General features: G+C 39.9%; 1 protein-coding gene across 8 annotated transcripts in view; it reads left to right on the top strand.

The window, feature by feature from the left end:
- The window catches only part of NRG1 (neuregulin 1), a 1087745-nt gene that overhangs the window by 967252 nt on the left and 98784 nt on the right, over positions 1-21709 (top strand). For 3 of the 8 annotated variants that reach the window (XM_021694279.1, XM_021694284.1, XM_021694287.1), the window contains exon 1: positions 2551-3217. The exons of 4 other annotated variants lie outside the window; for them this stretch is intronic. In XM_021694279.1, the coding sequence (XP_021549954.1) occupies positions 2551-3217 (667 nt within the window). Of the gene's footprint in view, positions 1-2049; positions 3218-21709 lie in introns of those variants that run through there. One more of the 8 variants, XM_021694278.1, reaches the window with a different exon arrangement.

A 21709-nucleotide genomic window follows, 5' to 3' on the forward strand; every position in this document is an offset into this window, starting at 1 on the left:
TAGTATAGATTTAGAGAGAGTTTTTAAGAGTCCTGTTGACATAGGTGAGCAGAATGGTTCCTTGGAAACCATTTGAGTGTGCAGTCACAGTAAAGCAGGGATTAAAGGTTCAGATGCATATAGTGTGAACTGACATGCAAGAATGGGAGGTTCGGGGAATCCTGTACTCCCTATTGAACACTGCATTTCTTCCAGCCTTTTAAGGGCTGCTATTTTATAAGGGGGAAAAAAACGCTGCGTTGAAACTATCTGTAAGGTAAAGCTACTGAAACCTAACCCAAAAGGCATGCTTTTTTCCCCCCCCCATTTCTTGGATCATTGCCTTTATTTATTTCACTTATATGTAAACATACATGAGTAGGTTTTTTTTTTTTAAGATTTTATTTATTTATTTGAGAGAGAGAATGAGATAGAGAGAGCATGAGAGTGGGGAGGGTCAGAGGGAGAAGCAGACTCCCTGCCGAGCAGGGAGCCCGACGCGGGACTCTATCCCGGGACTCCAGGATCGTGACCTGAGCCGAAGGCAGTCGCTTAACCAACTGAGCCGCCCAGGCGCCCCATGAGTAGGTTTTTACACATAATCATATATAATCAAATATATTGTTGCTATTATCATTTTGAGCAAACTCTTATCTGTTAGATCAATCAAAAATAAGAACAAATTTTTTTTTGCCCTCACTTTTTTTTGTTTTGTTTTGTTTTGATGCTTTTCTTTTCTTCATGTGCATCTGAGTTTCTGACCTATATCACTTTCCTTCTCTTTAAAGAATCTGTTTTACTATCTCTTGCTACTGGCTATAAATTCCCTCAATTTTGTTTGTCTGGAGAAATTCTTTATTTCTCCTTCACTTTAGTGGAAAACTCTTCTTCATACTTGCAGTGTGGTTCTAGCTGAGGACATGTGGTATATATTACAGCGCCCAGGGAATTCAAACCTCTGCAGTGAAATTTTCAAAATGAAGAGCGCTATTTACCAGTGTTTCTTATTAGCTTAACATTAGTCTCGGACTGCTGCGGGTGGGAAGAGGAAATGGAAATATAAGTGGGACCAGAGTGGGGCTACATGAACACATCTCCCCTTGCCTAGCACCCCTCCTCCAACATCGCTTCACCCTGAGTATTGCAAAGTCTTACAGGATCGTCGGGAACAGGGCTGAAGGCAGAGCTGTCCATGGTTCGGAAAAAAATATTCTAACTGTTGGTTGAAGATCAGGTAATACCAGTCCTCTTGGTGAGCAAAACTTATTAGAGGGCAGGGGAAGGAATGCTATCTCTCAGCGGCAGGCAAGAAGAAATTGCTGTTGAAAAGCTTACCTCTCTAGGGAGGAATCAGATATCAGACTTTGCCAAGCCTCAGGTCCAACCCATAAGGTCCCACCTACATCCCCCGCCCCATCCCAGCTTTGTTAGATTGCTAGCATCGATCGCTGGCTTTTTCTGACCCAACAGTGGGTGAAGGAAAGAGAGCCGGCAAGACTGGAAGCGAGCAAGGTGGGGGTAGAAAACGGGGGCTGCTTCTTGTGGAGAGAAAAAGAGAAAGGGAAGAAGCGGGGTGGGGGCCATGGGGACTGAGCTTAAACTGGTGCCTGCCTGCTTCTCTTTGATTTGATGGCCTTTATTCCTTCTAATTGGATAAAATAGGAAGTCACTGGCAGTCCTGCGTTGCTGGGTGTACTGATTTTACTCAGAGCATCCAGCAGCTCTGGAGTACGGACAGAGGGAGGAGGGAGGAGAGAGAGAGAGAGAGAGGGAAGGGGAGAGAGGGAGAGAGAACGTCTTTGGATGAGGAGGGGAAAGGAAGAGAAAGAGACTATGAAGCAGGGCCGAGCAAGCCGCAGAGGGAGAAAGTGAATGAGCGCTCCAGAAGGACAAAGAGGAGTGGTTGGGGGGTGGGGGTGGAGGCAGGGCGGGGAGGGGAGTCACCGCCCCTCCGGGGCCGCACTCTTCCCTTCGGATCCCTCTGCCATGACCCTGTTTGCAGTGATGCTCGCAGGGCAGGCACCTGCTGCTCTATAATGATTCAGCCTCTTCCAGCCGTCGCGTTAACACAACAGGATGCTGTTGCTACTGGCCCTGCTGCCTCTCTTCCCGCCGCCGCCGCCGCCGCCGCCGCTGGTCCTGCTTTTGCTTTTACTTCTCCTGCATGACAGTTGCTTTCTCCATCTAAGCAGACAGCAGCTTCAGATGCTCGAGGTGAGAAACATGCCTTTCAGTTTGGGCTACTGGTTTACCTAATTGACCAACCCTCGGCTCGGTTTCGGTTTTGGCCCCAGTCCTCTTGACCAGCCGGGATGGTTCGGAGAAGCATTTGAAAGAACTGCAAAAGTGGCCCAGAAACAGCCATCACGAATTACAATATACTTGTATTTGGTAGTTGCTAGAGGCTTTTTTTCCTCCTTCCTGCCTCCTGAACTCCTCTTGCTTTTGATAATGGCCTTGGACTTGGAAGACTTATCGATTTCCCCCTGTAAGATGCTGCATCATTTGGTTGGGGGGGGCTCTGCATGGTAATGGACCGTGAGAGAGGCCAGGCCTTCTGGAGGTGAGCCGATGGAGATTTATTCCCCAGACATGTCCGAGGGAGCTGCTGAGAGGTCCTCCAGCCCCTCCACTCAGCTGAGCGCAGACCCATCTCTTGATGGGCTTCCGGCAGCAGAAGACATGCCAGAGACCCAGACTGAAGATGGGAGAACCCCCGGACTCGTGGGCCTGGCAGCTCCCTGCTGTGTGTGCCTGGAAGCCGAGCGCCTGAGAGGTTGCCTCAACTCAGAGAAAATCTGCATTGTCCCCATTCTGGCTTGTCTAGTCAGCCTCTGCCTCTGCATTGCCGGCCTCAAGTGGGTGTTCGTGGACAAGATATTTGAGTATGACTCTCCTACTCACCTTGACCCTGGGGGGTTAGGCCAGGACCCTATTATTTCTCTGGATCCAACTGCTGCCTCAGCTGTGTGGGTAGCATCTGAGGCATACACTTCACCTGTCTCTAGGGCTCCATCTGAAACTGAGGTTCAAGTTACACTGCAAGTTGACAATGCTGTTGTGTCCTCCCAACCTGCAGCGGTACCCACCCCGAAGAATCGTATTTTTGCTTTTTCTTTCCTGCCATCCACCGCACCATCCTTCCCTTTCCCCACACGGAACCCCGAGGTGAGAACACCCAAGTCAGCAACTCAGCCACAAACAACAGAAACTAATCTCCAAACTGCTCCTAAACTTTGTAAGTAGAGAGAGAGAGGTGATGAATAATGGAAAGGGGTGGGCTTGAGGCGCCAAAAGGCGTTCTCTAGTGCAGGGAGCTGTTTCCCTTCTATTTTAATTGCATGGTTTTGTTGAAGCGCATCATGTGACTGGAACACTTGGGGTGGCCGTGAAGAGATGAGTAAAATGATCTTGCAAACCGCTGGTGTGAAGCAGCGTTCCCTCCAGCCAGATTGTTCACGGGCTAGGGTGGGGGGGGGGACCCCAGCTTGAGCGTCTGCGAGTCGTGCTTGAATGTCACTGCAGTTCCATTGATTTCTAACACTTTTTTAAAAATTAAGACAGCAGAGCATCCTTTCTGTTTTATATGAGTGTGACTTCCATAGAACGGCGAGTGTGGTTTCGCGTCTCTCGTTCCCATGTAGCCTTCCCTCACCCCTCCTCACCCTTCGGTTCCCCTTGGCCTCCCAGCAGCCCCACACCACCTGGTATCTGCCTCCATCCCTTCTTCCTGTTCCCTTCACTGCTCTCTGCTCTCACCACATTTCTCTTATAATTGGTTCTTCCTGATAGCGCAGTCACCGTGCTCAGCCCCCAGCAGCGGCGGGCTCTCCCTGTCCTGCCCAGATTGTCATTTAGGCTCCTGAGCACTGGTGAGGGGCAGCTTTATTTTTTTCAGGACGCAGCACAAAGTCTGCATGAAGGGATTTTCCCAAGTTAGTTTTGTCTTCTGTAATCAAATGTTTAAAGAGCTTCCTTGGCAGTCATTAAAAAGTACAAGATCCATTAGGAAGGCACATCGTTTTTGTTTTGTTTTTTTTTTTGTTTTTTTTCCCAGACGTGTCATTTTTTGCCCGGCAGCCGCGCGGTTTAATAACCTGTGAGTGAGGAGAGCCCACGCTCTTAAAACAGTACAGAACAATGTGCTCCTGTTCCGACTGGGGCCCCGCGATGCTTTTACAATGGAAAGTTGACAGGAATGAAACCATGACTAGTCAGATTGCTCCAAATGCCAGTAGAGAGGGAGGAGTTTCCTCTAGCTGCTTTTTTTTTTTTTTTAAGATTTTTTTTTAATTTATTCATTCGAGACACAGAGATACAGAGAGAAAAGAGAGCATGAGCAGCGGGAAAGGCAGAGGGAGAGGGAGAAGCAGGCTCCCTGCTGAGCAGGGAGCCGGACGTGGGGCTCGATCCCAGGACCCTGGAACCATGACCTGAGCCAAAGCAGACACTCAACCATCTGAGTCACCCAGGCGCCTCTCCTCTAGCTTCTTTTTTCTAAATGTTTCTGATTTATTTTCATCTCTCTGTCTTTTACCACTTTCTACCATTGATGAATATTCCCTTAGTAGAAAAAAGTGAAAGATGAGAGGATTTGGTTCTTAATAACGTGTGTAAAATCTCTCAGAGTTGAGGGTAAGAGTTCCATGATGAAATACTCACCCCTTCTGTTTCCCTCTGGATGCTAAGGAAGAATAAAGAATATCTTTTCCAGACATTATGTTGCGAATGAGGGAGAGCCGTGTGGTAGAGAAACACAGAAAACTTGATTTGTGCTTGTGATTCAAGATTTCATACACAGCAGTTTCAGTGGCAAAGATTAAAAAAGAGAGCAAGAGTCTTGTTTTTCAGGTGTAATTAGGAAAGAACCTCCTTTCTGCAGACACTGCTTTGTATCTTTATCAAATCCCTGAAGCATCATTAAAGGTCTGACAGACATCACTGCATTCATCGCCTCTTCCCACCTGGCAAAGTGACCGGGAAATAATACCCAGATGAAATGACAGGCTATAAAAAGCAAGTACAGATCCTGCAAAGAGAAGCAAAATTCACCGTGAAGACAAGGTTACTTCTTTGTCTTTATCGCTTGAAACTTGTCTTTAATTAAAATGTGCCCAAAGAGGTTTAGTTGTCCAGAAAAAGAAAGAGGACCCTTTGGGGGAAAAAAAAAAAACAATAACTCTTCAAGTAAAGTCTATAATTTTGTCATCTTTGGGGGCGGTGGGGAAGCAAACAAAGAACCATCCAGTTACCTTTTTCTGATCTAGGACCATGTCAAAAAGTATGTTGTGACTTTTTGAGAAATTATTTTTGAAGGTAAATTCTTCTACTAAGTGTTTTCCTAGGGTATGCATTCCATATAGTTTCTCTTCTCTTTATTTTCGAGCTTGGGCATTGATTTTCTGGCATTTGCATTGAGTGGAAAAGATTTATTGCGGCCTAAAAGCATCGCAGTGGCCAGTTCTGGCCAGAGACACAGCTGCAGCATTTTGAAGTGCGTTGGAGATCAGCCTGGAAAAGCAGTATGAGAAGTAGTTTTCGCCTGAAAAGTTAGAGGTAGACGGTGCTTGACACTTTACAGCCTATGGGTTTTCTGTGTGGGAAACTCTGTGTTAATTTTTTTCCGCCTAGTGCCTGAAAACAACAAAAACACTAATATCCTAAAAATTAGGAGTCTATTTTTGGGGGGGAGAGGGGTGGGAGATTGGTCCAGGGAGCTTTGCTTTCAGACACTCCTATAAGTCGTTGCTTTGTTGTTTAAAAAGCTTGTAACCATGCACTAAAGGAAAGCAAGGAAAAAAAAAAGCTTGGAGTCAGACTGTCATTTTGTAACCTCGTTCACTTTTTTTCCCTTCAACTCAGAAAGTACTGCTTAGTCCCAGGAAGAACAAGAGCGTTCCTTTCGTCATGTGTGTTTTTGACATGAGCTACGCTGTGGTGGTATGCATCTTAAGACGGCATTATCGTATCTGAAACATGCTCCTCAGTGGTTTCAAGATGTTATTCTCCCTTTCCTATCTGTCTGAGCATATTCAGCATATTATGCACAGAGCTGTATCCTTCAAGGTCATAGTCTGTGGAGGGCTAATTGATTCTTCTTTATCCCGGAGCCTGAGAGAGTAGAAGAGAGACAATCCTAGTAATTGTGTCTGCTCCATTATTCCCCAACCAATCTACCTTCTAGTATTATTAGGCTTTTATTCTATAAACACTGGAATTACTCCCCTTCCCACCGACTCTTTTAAAGTTAAAACATTCTTTGGCTTTATTGTAATAAAAGGCAATGTATAACATTTTAAATTGCCTGTAAGAATAGTGGTTACATCAGGTTTTCTAAAATGGGCATTTTCTCATAAGGTAATATAATTCCATGTTTTCACTAGATTAATCTATGCATACATCTAGAGCTCAAGAGATCTAATGCAGGATTGGAAAATATATATATACTTGTTTTTATTAATTTAAAGTTTTTCTGTGTGTGTTAGTGGCTTCTCACTACCACATTTTTATTTGCCATGGTAATGGTTAAGTTTTTATTTCTCACTGGGGCACAAAATACTTGAACCATTAATTTGTTTTCTTTGCCTAGGCTTTAAAATTTATCTTAACCTCTGTTTATATGGAAAGAACTGATTCCAGGAGATTGCAAACTTAGATTACTATAAAAAGAACTGATTAATTAAATTGTCACAGGGAACCGTAGTGCCATCTTGGAAGAAAATGTATTTCTGGATGGGAGAGCCTGCTTGACAACAGACTCTGTAGTGTAAGAGTGTATTAGTATTTTCATCTTAGGCCAGATTTGTTTTGCTTTGTCTTAAGTCTCTTCGTACTGGGTTGCATGGCAAACCATTGTTACCACAGTGACAATAGCAATCACCACCATTTGCGAAAGCTCAACGTGATTAATTAAATATACCAACGGATTTCTTCCTTTCAATTTAAAAGTGGCATTTATTTTAAGCCCAAGAAATTCTTCTAGTTCCTTGCAACTGTACTTGTGGGTATTTCAGAGCGGTGATTTCAGATAACTTTTCTCCACTTTAACCAAACTTGTTTAAAGCCCAAGACATTAAAAACTGGGAGAAAGTGAAAGATCCTCGACTGAAACCAAATAATTTGATAAATTCACTGGTGAGGAAACCCAGGCTCTGAAAGATGTAGTGACATTCTTTTATGAAAATTCACAACATTCTGAAAGGTTTAGTGAAATCCAAAATAGTAGAACACAGAGTAGTGTCCTGGCCGCCAGAATTTAAACCCACACGTGGCTCTTTTCTCCTCTCAGCTTTTCCCTGGTCCAGAGAGAAAAGAGCTGGAGACCAACTCTGGTGGCTTCAGTGGCATCCAACGGACAGGGACATATGTCAAGTGGGACCACTGATCAAGCATGTATAGTTCATACTATTAAAATTCGGTTTCCTTCCCGCCTTCTTGTTTCACTTTTATTAAATTTTCAGTAGTGCTAGTCTTTTCCCTTTTTATTTGATCATCCACACAGTGTCTAGCTCGCTGTTGAAAACAGATCAGGTTTTCCAGGGTAGGCTCTTTGCTGGCATCAAGCAGATGTCTCTGCGGCTCACCTCTTGCCTGCACTGCACCCCCCCCCACCCCGTTCCTCCTTGTTCCTTGATGATCCCTAGATCGGTGTTCTTCCTTCCTCTGCCTTCCCACCCACCCAGTTATCTCTTAAATCATCCTTTATTTTTCTAATGATGCCACTTTGGCTTTATTTATCAATATTTCATTGCATTCTAAACTACTAAAGCATCTTCACTGATCTTTTCACATACTTTATTGCATCGTAATACTGAATGGTATTTATACTTATTACAAACACACATACAAAAATATGTCTCTAGGACAATATGCTTGTTTCTTATTGGCACAGTTAATTCAAACTTTTGTCCCTCTTCCGGATCGCTCCCTCTTCTTTTCCGTATTGTGATTCACACCGGTTTCTCTGCTGACTCTTCTGCACGTTTATACGAATCAGCATTTCTGCTTTCCCAGAACCTCATTATGTCCCAAGCCATATATCACTGTTCTTCCTCCTTCCCTTTTCCTTTTCCTCTCACCTCACAGGATCCTTTTAAAGTGTAAAGAAAGATATTTTATAGATTGAGAAACTGAGTCATAAGAAAGTTATGACTTGTCGAAAGTTGAGCTCGGAGCCGCTGAGAGCTAGAACATAACTCTCGTCTAGTGAATCTGTTCGAGCTTTCTAGTCAGCCATAAGCTATACCATGTCTACTCTTATGGCCATGTTTCCGTTTTTATTATTTTTATATGTCAACAATTTTCTTCTGTTATTTCCTCTTTCTCTTCATTCAGTGAATGCATATTAAGCACCTACTATGGTGGCAGGCACTGTTCTAGATGGACTTTATGGCAATGAAAAACAGTAAAAGTTCTTGCCCTCATAGAGCTTATGTTCTAATAAATTTGAAGCATCTATTGCACAGTTTGAATCCACTTGAGGTATTTCTTTACTTAATTATACATATAACTCTCTGAATGCAGCATTTCTTCTCTTTACCTTTGTTTTTTTCACATTTTGATGACCACTTCTGTCCCTCCCCTGGTATATTCCTCTCCTCTAGCTGTTGAATGCTTAACACTTGCCTTTAACTTAAATGTTCTTTATTTTAAAGTCCCATCGGTCCCACCTGCTACCAACAAGCTGGGTAACTTGAGGTGATTCATGTTTGGCCTGTAAGACACTGTTTAAGCAAACCATTGAAGCGATTGGGAAAGTAGTCTCTCTAGTCTCTAGGAGCACTTTAAAATGAAAAATATCTACATAATTCTTCTAGCATGTAAATATGGTAAGATTATTTTCAGATTCTAGAAAGCTGAAACAGCTATAAATATTTTCATTTTTATTTCTTGGTCATAGTTTCCATTTATTGTTTTGGCTTATAGAACAAGAATATTAAAGCACTCCCAAGGATTTTTTAGTTTCACTACCCAGAGAAAGGCTAGTGTCTGCTATTAAGGTATTAGTTCTCAAAATGAATGAAAACTTGGGTTCGTGTACCATTCAAATGAAGAGTGATTGAGGAGAAGGGGATAAAGTTAATCCTCATCACCTCAAACCTTGTTGCCATGTTTGCTGAAGTGAATTTAATCCACTGTTGTGTGTGTATGTGTAACCATTCCAAGATTGTTTGTGAATAATGTAATTGATATTCTGTAATCATAGAATTTTACATGTGGAACATATGTTAAGATTATCTGAGTGACTTCCAAAGTGAGGAAATTAAAATCTGGAGAAGTGAAGTGACTTATCCAAGGTCACTCCAGCTAATTCATGTGAGTGCTGAGAATAAACTGGAATGATCCTGGTTTTCACTACACCTTGCCTTTCTTTTCCAAACTGTCTTTAACATTTTTATTCAAACAGCATGTATTATCTTAATCTAAATGGCTTTGCTTTTCCTGTTAATTATGTAAATCCTAATTAGTAAATTCTCTCACTCCATCTCAGATGTTCTCTTTAGAGAAGAGAATTTTACGTGTATGATTTTGATCAGTATAGGACACCCCCTCTGGAGTGGAGATTGGATGGACATAGCTCTCCCAACAACATGGTGTATGGGAGAATCTTTTCACAGTAGAAGTTATTCCAAATGAAATGTGTATTCAGAAAGAATTTAATTTCTTCTACATGGAAATATTTAAGCAATAACACATTTGAGGCAGATTCATGTTTCAAGCAACTTATTAAATATATTTCCCTCTCAGGCCTCTTACAACTCTGATTCTCTCAATTTCTTGTCCCAAAGCATTAGCTTTCCAGTTGGGCAGACTTGAGTTCTAATCCTACCTGCCTTTCCCATGGCTTCGAGCAAGTTAGATCATCCCTCTGAATCTGTTTCCCCATTTATATTTGAGGGTAGTAGTATGCATCTCTTGGATCTGTTTGGGCGATTAAATGAGATACTGGAAAACACCAACTCTCAGGACTAAACCATAGTAAATATGAAACCAGTACCAATTTTGTCCCTCATTCTGCTCTTGATTCTCTTCTTTCCTTTATTCTTTTCCTCCTTTGATCTTAACAGAGTGGTTTTGTAACAGATGGAGAGTTAAGTTTAGGTAGGAGTTTGGGGAAGTTTATGAAAAACTTAGAACTAAGGTAAGAGTTGAAGAGACATCATAGTGAAGTGGAAATTATACTGGAAACTTTGGCATCAAGTCCGAGCTCTACCACTTATAAGCTAGATATGACCTTAAGCAAATCACTTCACCATTTGAGATTTAGAATTTACATCTAAAGAAATGGGGATAATTAATACTTAAAACTCTCACAGGATTGTTTTAAGGACAACATAAGTTACTCTATGTGAGAAAAATACTTCATATTAGCACAGAGTTTAAGAAGTATTAATTTCTTGGGGCACCTGGGTGGCTCAGTCAGTTGAGCATCGATTCTTGGTTTCGGCTCAGGTTATGATCTCCAGGTTGTGAGATCCAGCCCCGCATCAGGCTCCACACTCACTGGGGAGTCTGCTTGAGATTCTCTCTCTCCCTCTCCTTTTGCCCCTTACCCTGCTCACTCATGCACACATGCACTCTCTCTCTCTCAAATAAATAAATCTTTTTTTTTTTTAAAGGAGTATTAACTTCTTTCTTTTTCCTCCTCTCTATCAGGGTTCATATGTACATGTATTCATGAGTGTTAACATTCCTAGGAATAAATTATAGGCAGTCTTAAAAGGTGAATTAATTTGTTTTGTCTTAGACTGATATAGAACTTTACAATTTCTTGAACCCTACTGCCATAAAAAGAGTGATTTTTTTCCCCCCATAAAAATTGGCTGGAATATATAAATTATTTTTTTCAAAGATTTTACCTATTCATTCAAGAGAAAGAGGGTGAGAGAGAGCACAAGCAGGGGGAGGGGCAGAAGGAGAGGGGAAAAGCAGGTTCTCTGCAGAGCAGGGAGCCTGATGCAGGGCTTGATCCCAGGACCCCGAGATCATGAGCTGAGCCGAAGACAGACGCTTAACCAACTGAGCCACCCAGGTGCCCCTGGAATATATAAATTATTATTCTTAGGGTAATGTTCAAAATTTATGGTGTAATGGGCTTTCCTATGGGTACAATGATAAGGAGTTACTTGTAAAAGAGGAAAAGACAGAGGTTGGCTAAAATTGTGTTTGTCAAGGAAGCATAATCTATGGGAAGATTGGGAAAATGAAAAGGAATCTAATATCGTTTAGATGTAGGGCATGGGATGAACCCTTCTTGATCTAAATGAAAATTGTATTCACCTAACTCTTTTCACTATTGTAAACTGGGATTTCCAGACACCAAAGGAAAGGAATTAAGCCTTTTTCACCATTTCACAAAACTCATGGAAATAACAATTTACATGCAATCATTGAGCGAATTCAAATATTGGAGTTCTTTTAATTTGTTTGAAGATATTATATCTAGAATATAAATATTATATATGCTTTGAATTTATATATCTATAATTTATACAGATAATATTCCAAATCAAAGAGAAGATGCTTTGATGATTACTTAATAGATAAAACTGGATAAATAAAAGCATTTAAAGTGCAGAGGAAAAGATTTCAGTGCTTAAAAAAAAAAACAACTCTAGTTCCGTATCTAATTCCTAAAGGCTTGTAAAAGGTAAAAAAGAAAAAAATATTGTTACAGAAGTAGAGAATTTTATCTTAAAAATGTACTGGAGATTCTATTGCAATGAATTTGAAATGAAATCTTATAAGCTGGATTACTGGTCACAATTCTACAAAAAAACAAAACAAAAAAACCCAAAAACCAGTAGTGCTGTTCTGGGTCTATGCACTTAAGGGACTTTAATTTTTTTTGTTATAATTTATGAGAGCTTATCATTTACAAAATGTATAATGACCAGTGTGATATATGTGTTTTCATTTATTCATTAATGTTGACCTAGAATTATGTGAAAACTTTTCTGCTTTGGTCATCTTGATTGTTATTAACTCAAGTTTATTAGATTGACTGCAGAAGTGGGACTCTGAATCAATATTGGAGCAGTGAGGCTCTTAAGGGAGAAATATGTGATAACAATTGCAGGCAGAGTTTACCTGGGTATAGGTTGTTCTGACTGAGCAGTAAAAATAAGCTGATTGACCCAATAAAATGTGATGAAATATAATGGAAAACTTCCATTCCATAGAGTAAAGCAGCTTTTCTTTTTCATCATGAACATGGTGTGACAAGATGAGAGCTGATTTACTATGCACATCTTCAGCGATAAGCACTTGAGTGTTTGAATTGCCTTTCTTGAGGTGCCATTTATCCTTGCCAAAGGGGAAATTTATCAACTCTATTCTAAGCAAAAATTAGTATAGAATTTTATATTCGTGTAACTCCCTAATACAAAAAGAACCCTCTCCTCCATAACTTATTTTAAAAATTCATAATTTAAAAGTAAGCCAAATGTCCCTATATTCATAGCCATTTGGAAGGCAGATGAGAATAACGCAGAAAACAATGACTGCTGCCATGAGAAAGAGAACTTAATTAGGAAGGAAAAAGATGACACTAGGACTCTCAAGTCTTAACTTTTTGTACCTATGTTCATGTCAAATGTTGCTATGATTTTATTTCTCCAGTTCCCCTCTCTTCTCCCTCCCTTTCTTTCTTTCTTACTTGCTATCCGGGGTTACTTTTCTCTTTACTCTGCTGTTCATACCCTGCCATTACTTTTCCACTAAGCTCACTGTACCGTTCTCCTACCCTGTCCTGACGTCAGTGTCCTGGAAAATCAGAGGTTATGGAGCAGATGGCCCAGACCTGTGGTTTCTCATGGGATGGGTTGTTGGAGTGAGTGAAGTGAGACCTTAACCGCAGACTTGACCATGATTTGCCTGATGACTTTCAGTGTTGCCTCTTCCTTTGCTAAGTAACAGGAAGTATTTGTTTCATGAAATATGTTGGTATCATGCAATAAAAGCTCCATAAATAAATGGAATGATCTAAGGACAGTGGAATTGAACTCTCGTTAGCATTTGTTTGTAATCGCTTGGTGGAGCTTCCTGGGTCATAATTGCTTGCTCTTCTGGGAGCAAAAGGAATCAGTAACCATTGATTGTTAACATGACGCTAAGTCTTGCCTACAAAGCAAATCTTAAGAATGATTAGTGGCAACATTCAGTGTTACAACTCTGATCTTTCCAGACTATAGTCCTTAAAGCAAGCTGGATTTTCCCATCAAATAATGCTTATGATTTTTCAAAGAGAAGAGAAAAAAGTAATATATACTCTCCGAAGACTTTGGTTTACATACTAAACAAAAGCATTATATAAAATAATTACTGTGGTCTTCTTATCTTTCTGTTTCAATGCCAATAGGGAGATATTGAACTTAACCCCTGCCCACTGAGTTCCATTTCATGTTGACTATGTTAGTCATAGTCAAGGACCTACATATCCCCTACCTATACATAAAAACATTATTATCAATACATAAGTCTTCCTCTCAAAAATCTTTGGGAAATTGTTGAGTTTTCTAAATAGCTAATGATTTATCACCATGAAACATTGATTTTCTCCCTTTTGGATTGAAATCTTTTAATAATCTAGGCTACTTGTTAAGTGGGATTTATCCAATATAGGATCTTCATAATGTTGGGTACTATGATATCTTGAGGATATAGTGGGTTATGTTATAAGTTTCTTGAATACTGTCATCTTATTAGGTCATATTGAGTTATATTAGGAATTCTAACCCGAGAGTGGTATATATTTTGAATGTGTGTTGGCTTATTGCATAATCATAATGATAGTTTCAAAGCTTTAGGCATCATAGAAACAATGGAAACTAAATCTTTTAGCACAGAGAAACAGGCTCAAAGATTTTAAACTTGTTGCCAGTGATCACACAGAACCAGAAAATTTTGATGATATTTTCATATATTTTGTGCTTTCCTCTATCAAGTCACTTTGCAATCAGTATATATTAATGAAATAGTTTTTCATACTTCTTTTAATTCACGGTTCTGATCTCCTATGGGGTTTGTAAATCAAGTTCTCAGCAGGTTAAACATTTATATAAAAGATAATATGTCTCTGAGAAAGGTTCTTTTCTTGAGAAAGAGCATAAGCTTTGGTGACATATGTTTTGCTTATCAAACCTGACTCCTTCCTGTGTTCTGGATCAGCAGAGTTCAGGATGACAAGGTGAATGACAGATGGAGAGGTTCTCTGGGTGCTTAGATTTAGAGGGCCTAAGTTTAATTTGGATATCTTACTTGTTCACTTGTTACTCCTTTCGTAGTACGTAGATTGGGGTTAATAAATCTTTAGACATTGATTATAGTACCTAATAGGATATTACTTTTTGAACATGTGAACTCTACACAGTTAGTCAATGTGCTTTATTGGATCTGTTGCAAAATTGATTTGAGAAATTGCTTTCGTTTCATTTTCATTTCTTGAGTTCACCATAGCCAGTATTTAGAAAACACTTTATCACATAAATTCTGCTCTGGTATCCAAGGTCCTGTCATAGCAGGACCCCAAGCTTCCTATGTAGGCCAACTCCAGCTGTCCCCTCCCCACTACAAACCATATGGACCATGCTCTAGCCACGTGGGACTCTACCTGGAATATTATTTTATTTCTCTCCTCCACTCTTTGCTCATTCTATTGCCTGTACCAAAAATGTTCACTTCCCACAGTCTCTACCTTACCTAATTCTGCTCAGGCCTCAGGACTCACCTTCCAAATCAGATGTGGACCCTTTCCTCCTCTAGAGCCCCATAGCACATTGTGTCTCATCAAGGTACTTACCCCATTCTCACTTGTGATGCTGTTATTTGGATACGTGCCTAACACTTACACTGGACTGAGAAGTTAATGAGTTACAGCTGATTCATTTTTGTGGCCATATTTTATCTGAAGTAGGTGTCCCATTTGCTTATGTTGGGAATAAAAATTGAGGTACACCAAGAGTGACTTGGTTATGCAGCACAGGAAGGAAGAAAATGACCTTACATTTCTGGAATTTTAATTTGGAGAAATTCAATAGAGAGTTCAGTCCTTACAAACTTTACGAAAACATGATTCTGAACACTTTAAAATATGATTTGCGAAGCTTATATATAGCAATATATACATTTTCTTAGAAAAAGTCACATTTAGGCGACGAGGAATTTCATTTCGTGATAGTGTAGTGATTAAGGGCACACACTGGATCCAGATTGGATGGGTTTGAATCCAAGGATTCAAACTTGGAAAGTCCCCTTTGAATCCAAGCTCTGTCCCTGGCTGTGTGACAGTGGAATTTGTATAGACTGTCTGTGTCCCAGTTTCCTTGTATTTGAAATGGTGGCGATAACTGTACTTCCCTCATGGGTTTTTATGAGGATCAAATAAGTTAATGGACATAAAGCATTGGGAATAGTACCAGGCACATAAGTGCTACGTAAGCATGAGCCACCATTACTGTGCAGTTTGTTAAATTAAATTACATTTCCTTGAATTCCAAATTTGATTCCTTGCTATTGCTATAACAGGCTTGAAGAAAGGGACAGGAGTTTCCAGGGACATATTGACAAAGATGCAGATATGCACCATTTTGGTTTGGTTTGTTGGTGTGGTTTTTCCTCTGTGTATTTTGTGCTCCTGTCGTATCTGCATTATTCTCAGCAATTAGAAGGAGAGCTGAGAGGGATAATCATCTGTCTACTTGTCCAGCAGAAATAGAGCTACATGGTTGAGATGGTTTCAGAGAGAAAGTCCTCCTCACCAGCGAGATGCCCTCAACTGATACTGCTGTGGAGAGTCACGTGCGTGCATAATTAAATCTATTCCTGTGTATATATTGGTGTGCAGGTCCACAAGGAGACAAAGAATTCCCCTTAGCTGGTGGAGAACAATTGCAGAAGTTTTAAATGCCATAATGCTATCATTTTAGCAAGGCAGAAGTCTATTCGTTATCCAGATGTAGCCAATAAATTAATGTGAGGATTGGTGCTGTCCATTATGATATAATGATGGTTTGGAAGTATCTGAATTTTATTAAACAGGATCACAGCAGAATCATTGACATTTTAAAGATGTAAGAGCTATTATAGATAGGCTGATCAAGATATTTTACTTTCCTCCTGAGGAATCCAACATCCAAAAGTGTGAAATGATTGGGCTTTACATATCTTCATAGTTAATAAGAAACAGAGACTGGTCTAAAAGATGGGGATGTCGCCTTATTGTGCTTTTTGCAATATCTCTTGCTACTTTTAATAAATTAGATCAGTTTTTTAGAGCTGGAAGAACTTCATTTTTTTTTTCCTGTCTTCATATTCTTTATTGAATGCCCACTCAATAAGCTTTATTCCAGGAGTTTATCTTCTAAGAGCAGAAAACAGATGAAAGAATAATAACTAAGTAAATCCGGTACTATTTTAGAAGGAGGTAAGTTGTATGAAAAATAGCCAGCATAAGTAGAATGATCAGTGTAGGCTGCATCAGGAAGGTAACAGTTAATGAAAGATGGAAAGAGGTAAGAGAGTTTCATGTGGATATATGGAGGGAGAATGTTCCAGGCAGAAGAAAAAGCCAGTGCAAAAGCCTGAGATGCTTGCTGGCATCCTGGGACAGGGAGGAGAAACAGAAGACCAGTGTGGCTTGAGCTTAGTGATTGGAGAGAGTAAGAGCTGATATCAGGGAAGTGAGGAGACCTGGCATGCTGCCGGAGAAAGGGTGGCTCTCCACTAGCTGGGGATGGAGAATCATTGCAGACTTTTGAGCAGCAATGGGACTCAACATGCCTTAGGTTTCAAAGGGATCACTGAAGAGATGTTAAACTTCAGGGAGAGGGATCGTGGTAGGAGCAGCAGGACCAATGAGGAGACATTGCTGTAATCCAGACAGGGTTGTAGGAGTTCTAGGAGTGGGGTTTAAAGACTTTATTAGATTATTGGATTCTGAATGTATTTTGAAGATAGATTTAGAATGAGTTAATCATGGGTTGGAGAAAGGATGTGAGAGAAGTCAAGGATGATTTCAGACTGAGCAGTTGAAGGGATGAGGTTATCATCACCTGAGATGAAGTCTGGTGGAGAAGAACTGAAGATCATTTGGCTCAGTCTCCCCATTTCATCGACGTCAAGTAAGTCAAGGTGCTTGCCAGAATTAGAACTGTGGACATTATCTCCTGGTAACAATAGAAGACATGCCTGAAAGTCCCCTATAAAATCAATACAATTATGTACTACCAAAGGTCCTTATAAATGCAGAGGAAGAGTTACATGGAATCTGTGACATCTGGCTAGAATGCCTTGTATCCCCGTCCAGAACCCATTACATGTGATGGAATTAAGCCCTGAGGGATGTTGCGTAGGCGTCCAACAAACCAATTTATAATTCCTCTTTTTATGAGTTCCTTTTAACTAACTTTGTTGTTCTGTGTTCACATTCTGTTCAAGTTATTCCCTTTTCCTGGGAGCAAATTACCCCATCCCTTTTACAGCTCACTCTTGGGGATCTTTGAAACTTTATTTCAGGAGTCCACTCATCTTAGGTTTCCTCTATCCCTAAAATGAACTAAGTACCCTCCTCTGGGCTTTTGCAGAATCCAGTATTTTCCACCGATTTCCCACATGCCCTGTTTACGTATTACCTACATGCCTCTATTCCTCAAGATCAAGGATTTCTTTTGTCCTTGTATAGATGGTGCACACAGTGCATATAGTAAGTGCTATATGATTATTAAATGGAAGTACTTGTGTGTCTCATATAGAATTTTTTGCTTCTCCATTAAGCTCTTAATTTTCTGTGTTTCTTATGAAAAGATACAACACAAATAGTAGAAGATACTTGGTCTCAAATTCCTCTTCAAGCTAACAAGGTGTCAGCTGTTTCTTGTTTCACTGAATACCTGCTCTCTCTACTTCACTTTTGGGGGGAAGTACATAAGCAGTGAAATGGACAAAAGGCAGTTTTCAAGACAGGGGTAATCATAAAAGTCCTAGACAATCCACTTTATTTTCCTTATTTTTCAGCACTGCAGATTGTGTGAAGCCCCCTTCACTGGCCACGGTGGTGGTCACACGTGTCTCAAATATGCAGTCCTCTACTCAGCGTGTGCCTGTAGTCTCTTTACATCCCTACATCCCTGTCCTCTGCTACACCACAATTTTACCCACTAGGCAAGGTCTTGTTCAAGTTCTCCTTTTTTCGAGACATCTCCTATATATTACGGTCATCATTAAACTCTTCTTCCTTTCCAGCAGCCCTTAACACCTTTAATACTCATGTGTGTACTCAAACATCCATCCTCTTATAGAATTATTTAATCGTTTCAATTGTGTGTGTTTTATGTCCTAAGAGAGGTGGTCTCCTATTTGCTTTTGTTTACCTCTCCATACCTAGAGAAACGTGTTAAGCACTTCCTAGCTAGAAGGCCCTGCGTTCAGGGTGGTGGGGTTAAAAGAGATTGATAGAGCTGGTTTCTGCCCTCTAAGAGCTTGGTCTAGGCAAAGACATCTAGAAGTGAGCATTGAAAGGTACGTACAGTTCTGATGGGTGCAGGTAGTTTAGGTGAAAGGAAAGGCATTAGAGGAAAAGAGCCAAGAGCAAAATGGGCATGATGGGCACATGACAGGTAGACCAGTTTGGTATGAAGGAACTCATGGATAGCTAGCATTTATGAAGCATGCATTATGTACTCAGTATTTTATGTGTGTTATCCAACCCCGCCCCCCCCCCAAAAAAACACCACAAGCTGGGTACTACTGCTGTCCCTCTTTTAGAAGAAACTGATGGAGCAGAAGAAACCAATGGCCCCGACTTTAACTGAATGGGAAATGATGATGATGAGAATCTGAATGGCGAGAGAGGCAGTGGGAAGGAAAGAACGGGTATTAGACTAAGGAGAAAGAATTCCACAGGACTAATTCAATGTGTGGAAGGAAGGAAATGATTCTGCACACATTAGTGACTTCGTGGTATTTAGTGGTTGTTAAATTAAGGAACTTCTGAATGACAAGTTCATGCATTTATTTGGTGCGTATTTATTGTGTCCTATTAAGTCTTTACTAGTGTACAGAATTAGTAGATTTATGATAGGAAGTGACTTGGGCTCCAATTTCCAGGAAGCATTCATTGCTTCTTCCTGATGGAGCCACTCAATTAAATAATTCTTCTTCTTATGGTATTGTATAAAAAATAAAATTGATAGAATATAGAACTTAAAGGCATTTTTATTTACTTTTTATTGACATTATTCATTGTTGCTGATAAATCAGAATCCTTTGGGTATATACCCTCTTTAATAAGCATCAGTAATTTATGTGCTGAGATTTCTTTTGATATGGAAATTACATACTGAATTTGTAGTTACCCAATCTAGTATATGGTCTCTGTGTAGTATATTCATAGCATACTACTTGCATAACAAATTCTTTTATGTTAGTGATGCTATGGTTGAATTTTCAGCTTATAATAATAAAATTATTACCAAAAGCCTGTAGAAAACAGTATTCCTACAAAATCACCATTAATTTTTTTTCTGTTTTCATGGAATGTTCAAGCAAAGCAGTATATTCATTAAATTCCGCAAGTTAGTTCCTTCAATTTGTTCAAAATATGAACTCTGAAGTACTGCAGTTATTAGAAGATTTTGGCAGAGTATTAATAATGACATTCTCAATTTGTAGCTCTTTCATACATGTAATTTTAGTGATATATGTACTATGTTCTAGGGAAAGGAATATTTCAAGATTAAAGAGGCAATCAATATGTTGGTGCATTTATTCGGTTTTTCAAATCTTATAAATGGAAAGAGGCAATATAGTTTCTGCTAGCACTGCTCAGAAACAAGCCATTGATATTGGAGGTTTATTAAACATCACATGCTATAGATGTAAGTAGTTAACGTTGGAAATACTTCCTTACTTAGTTGTGTATTTAAAGAAGTGCTTCCTAAGTTAATATTATTAAGAAGTTATTATTTTTTAGAATCAGAATAAAGAAAGTAGACTGAAAATACTTGCAGTGATTAAAACAATGTATAACAAGAAAAAATTGAGTAAGAAGTTGAGTCTGTTTTAAGGTGATTAGAATATGTAATATTTTCTATCCAAAGATGCATTCCCAGTTGAATTAAGATTCATTCGGTGATTAAAAAAATTCCAGTTTCTGTTCGTTTTTGCCCGCAGTCTGATCTTGATCTTAGGTTTCTTTTGTAAACAGTTATTTTAGTTTTGCACCAAAATTCCTAAGTATCCAAAGCAGTAATTTAAAGAGAAAGTTGGATTTCTCCATTTTGCTTAGAAAGTAGGATTTAGTTCTGCGTACTTCCCCTTAATGCATGTCAGGCATGTACACTTAGCAAGCTCAGGAGCACTCCATCGCAGACTTGAAAGTCGCAGACTTGAAAGTCACGTGATCAGGTGAATGTGCGGTGGAGATCATTTCAAAGTCTGCCCTCTTGTGCCCCGCTTCCAGCAGAAGAAATGGAAATCACCAGTAACCCCAAGTGAAAAATCCCTCTAGGAACAGTGCAGAGAAGGATTCAATTTAGGTCCGTTGACTTTTGCCTTTGGTTTCAAACTTGCAAATGGAAACAACATTTTCAAACTTGCAAATGGAAACATTTTATAGTTTTCAAGGGAAAAAAATGAGGGATTGGTTCTGTGTCCCTATTGTATCACTTCTAGTTTGCCTTGAACTGACTTAATGCAGAAGGAATTTGTGCCTCCACCCAAACTCGAGGTGGTTGTTACCTAGTCTGTTTTTGTTCAGGTAGGGTGTGGAGATCAAAACAACGGAATGATTTTTTTTTTTTATGAATTTAGTCAAATTTGTGAAAAGTAGAATTTCCTAGGGAAACATCCTGGTAAGTGTGATTTCCTTACCACGTATTAAAACTATCCCTGCTTCTCATAGCACTGTGGATGGTGAAGAAACAGTAAGTGCTTGCTCGAAAGATGCTTTAAACTGAAGACTTAGAATGCACTTGTTTCTTCTTTCCTTACCATTTGATCATTTGTAAGATCGTCTCTCATCCTTAATCATTAAAAGTGGCTGATTGATGTTGATAACTGACGCATGAGACTATTTCAAACAGGTTATCAGTTGCAAAGGGCATTATGTCTCTTTGAGTGTTTTATAAAAAGGGTCTTATGACATTTTCCCATAGTTGATGATGATGGTAAGAAAGAAGTAAGGACGCCCGTCCTGCTCCTTTGCTGCTCCTTTGAAATATGAGGTCTTGGTTGAAGGTCTCAACTATTTAATACCTGGGAAGAGTCCCAGCCAGGATATCCTGGTAAGATGTATTGTGCTTTGAATTGGCAGCAGAGTGTTTCCTCCAGCTGAGCTCAGGGAGATAATCCAGTTTAGATCACTAATGGGTCTCAATCAGAAAAATATGAATGTAGGTGGTTGAAGTGTCAGGGTTGGGTTGTTCTCCGTGGCAGTGTGCCAACTGAAGCTGACCTGTAGAATGAGTATTCTCATTGGAGAGACTCCTAGGTGACCAGCTTCCCCACACAGCTGCCTCACCCGGCCTTGTTGGGACTGTTTCTCACGTTACACATGCCGGAGACATAGTAAAAACCACAGATCATATGTTGGCATAATTAATTATGCCAAGCATTAGTCTCATAGTTTAGTTAGTTAGTTAGTTTCCGGAACAAAACAATCCGTTTTCTGTTTAATTTCTATACTCTAAGATTCCTATTGTTTTGAGGAAATAGGAGGTGTCTGCTTCTCTGT

Source organism: Neomonachus schauinslandi, chromosome 2 (assembly GCF_002201575.2).
Source record: "Neomonachus schauinslandi chromosome 2, ASM220157v2, whole genome shotgun sequence".
Classification (NCBI taxonomy): Eukaryota; Metazoa; Chordata; class Mammalia; order Carnivora; family Phocidae; genus Neomonachus; species Neomonachus schauinslandi.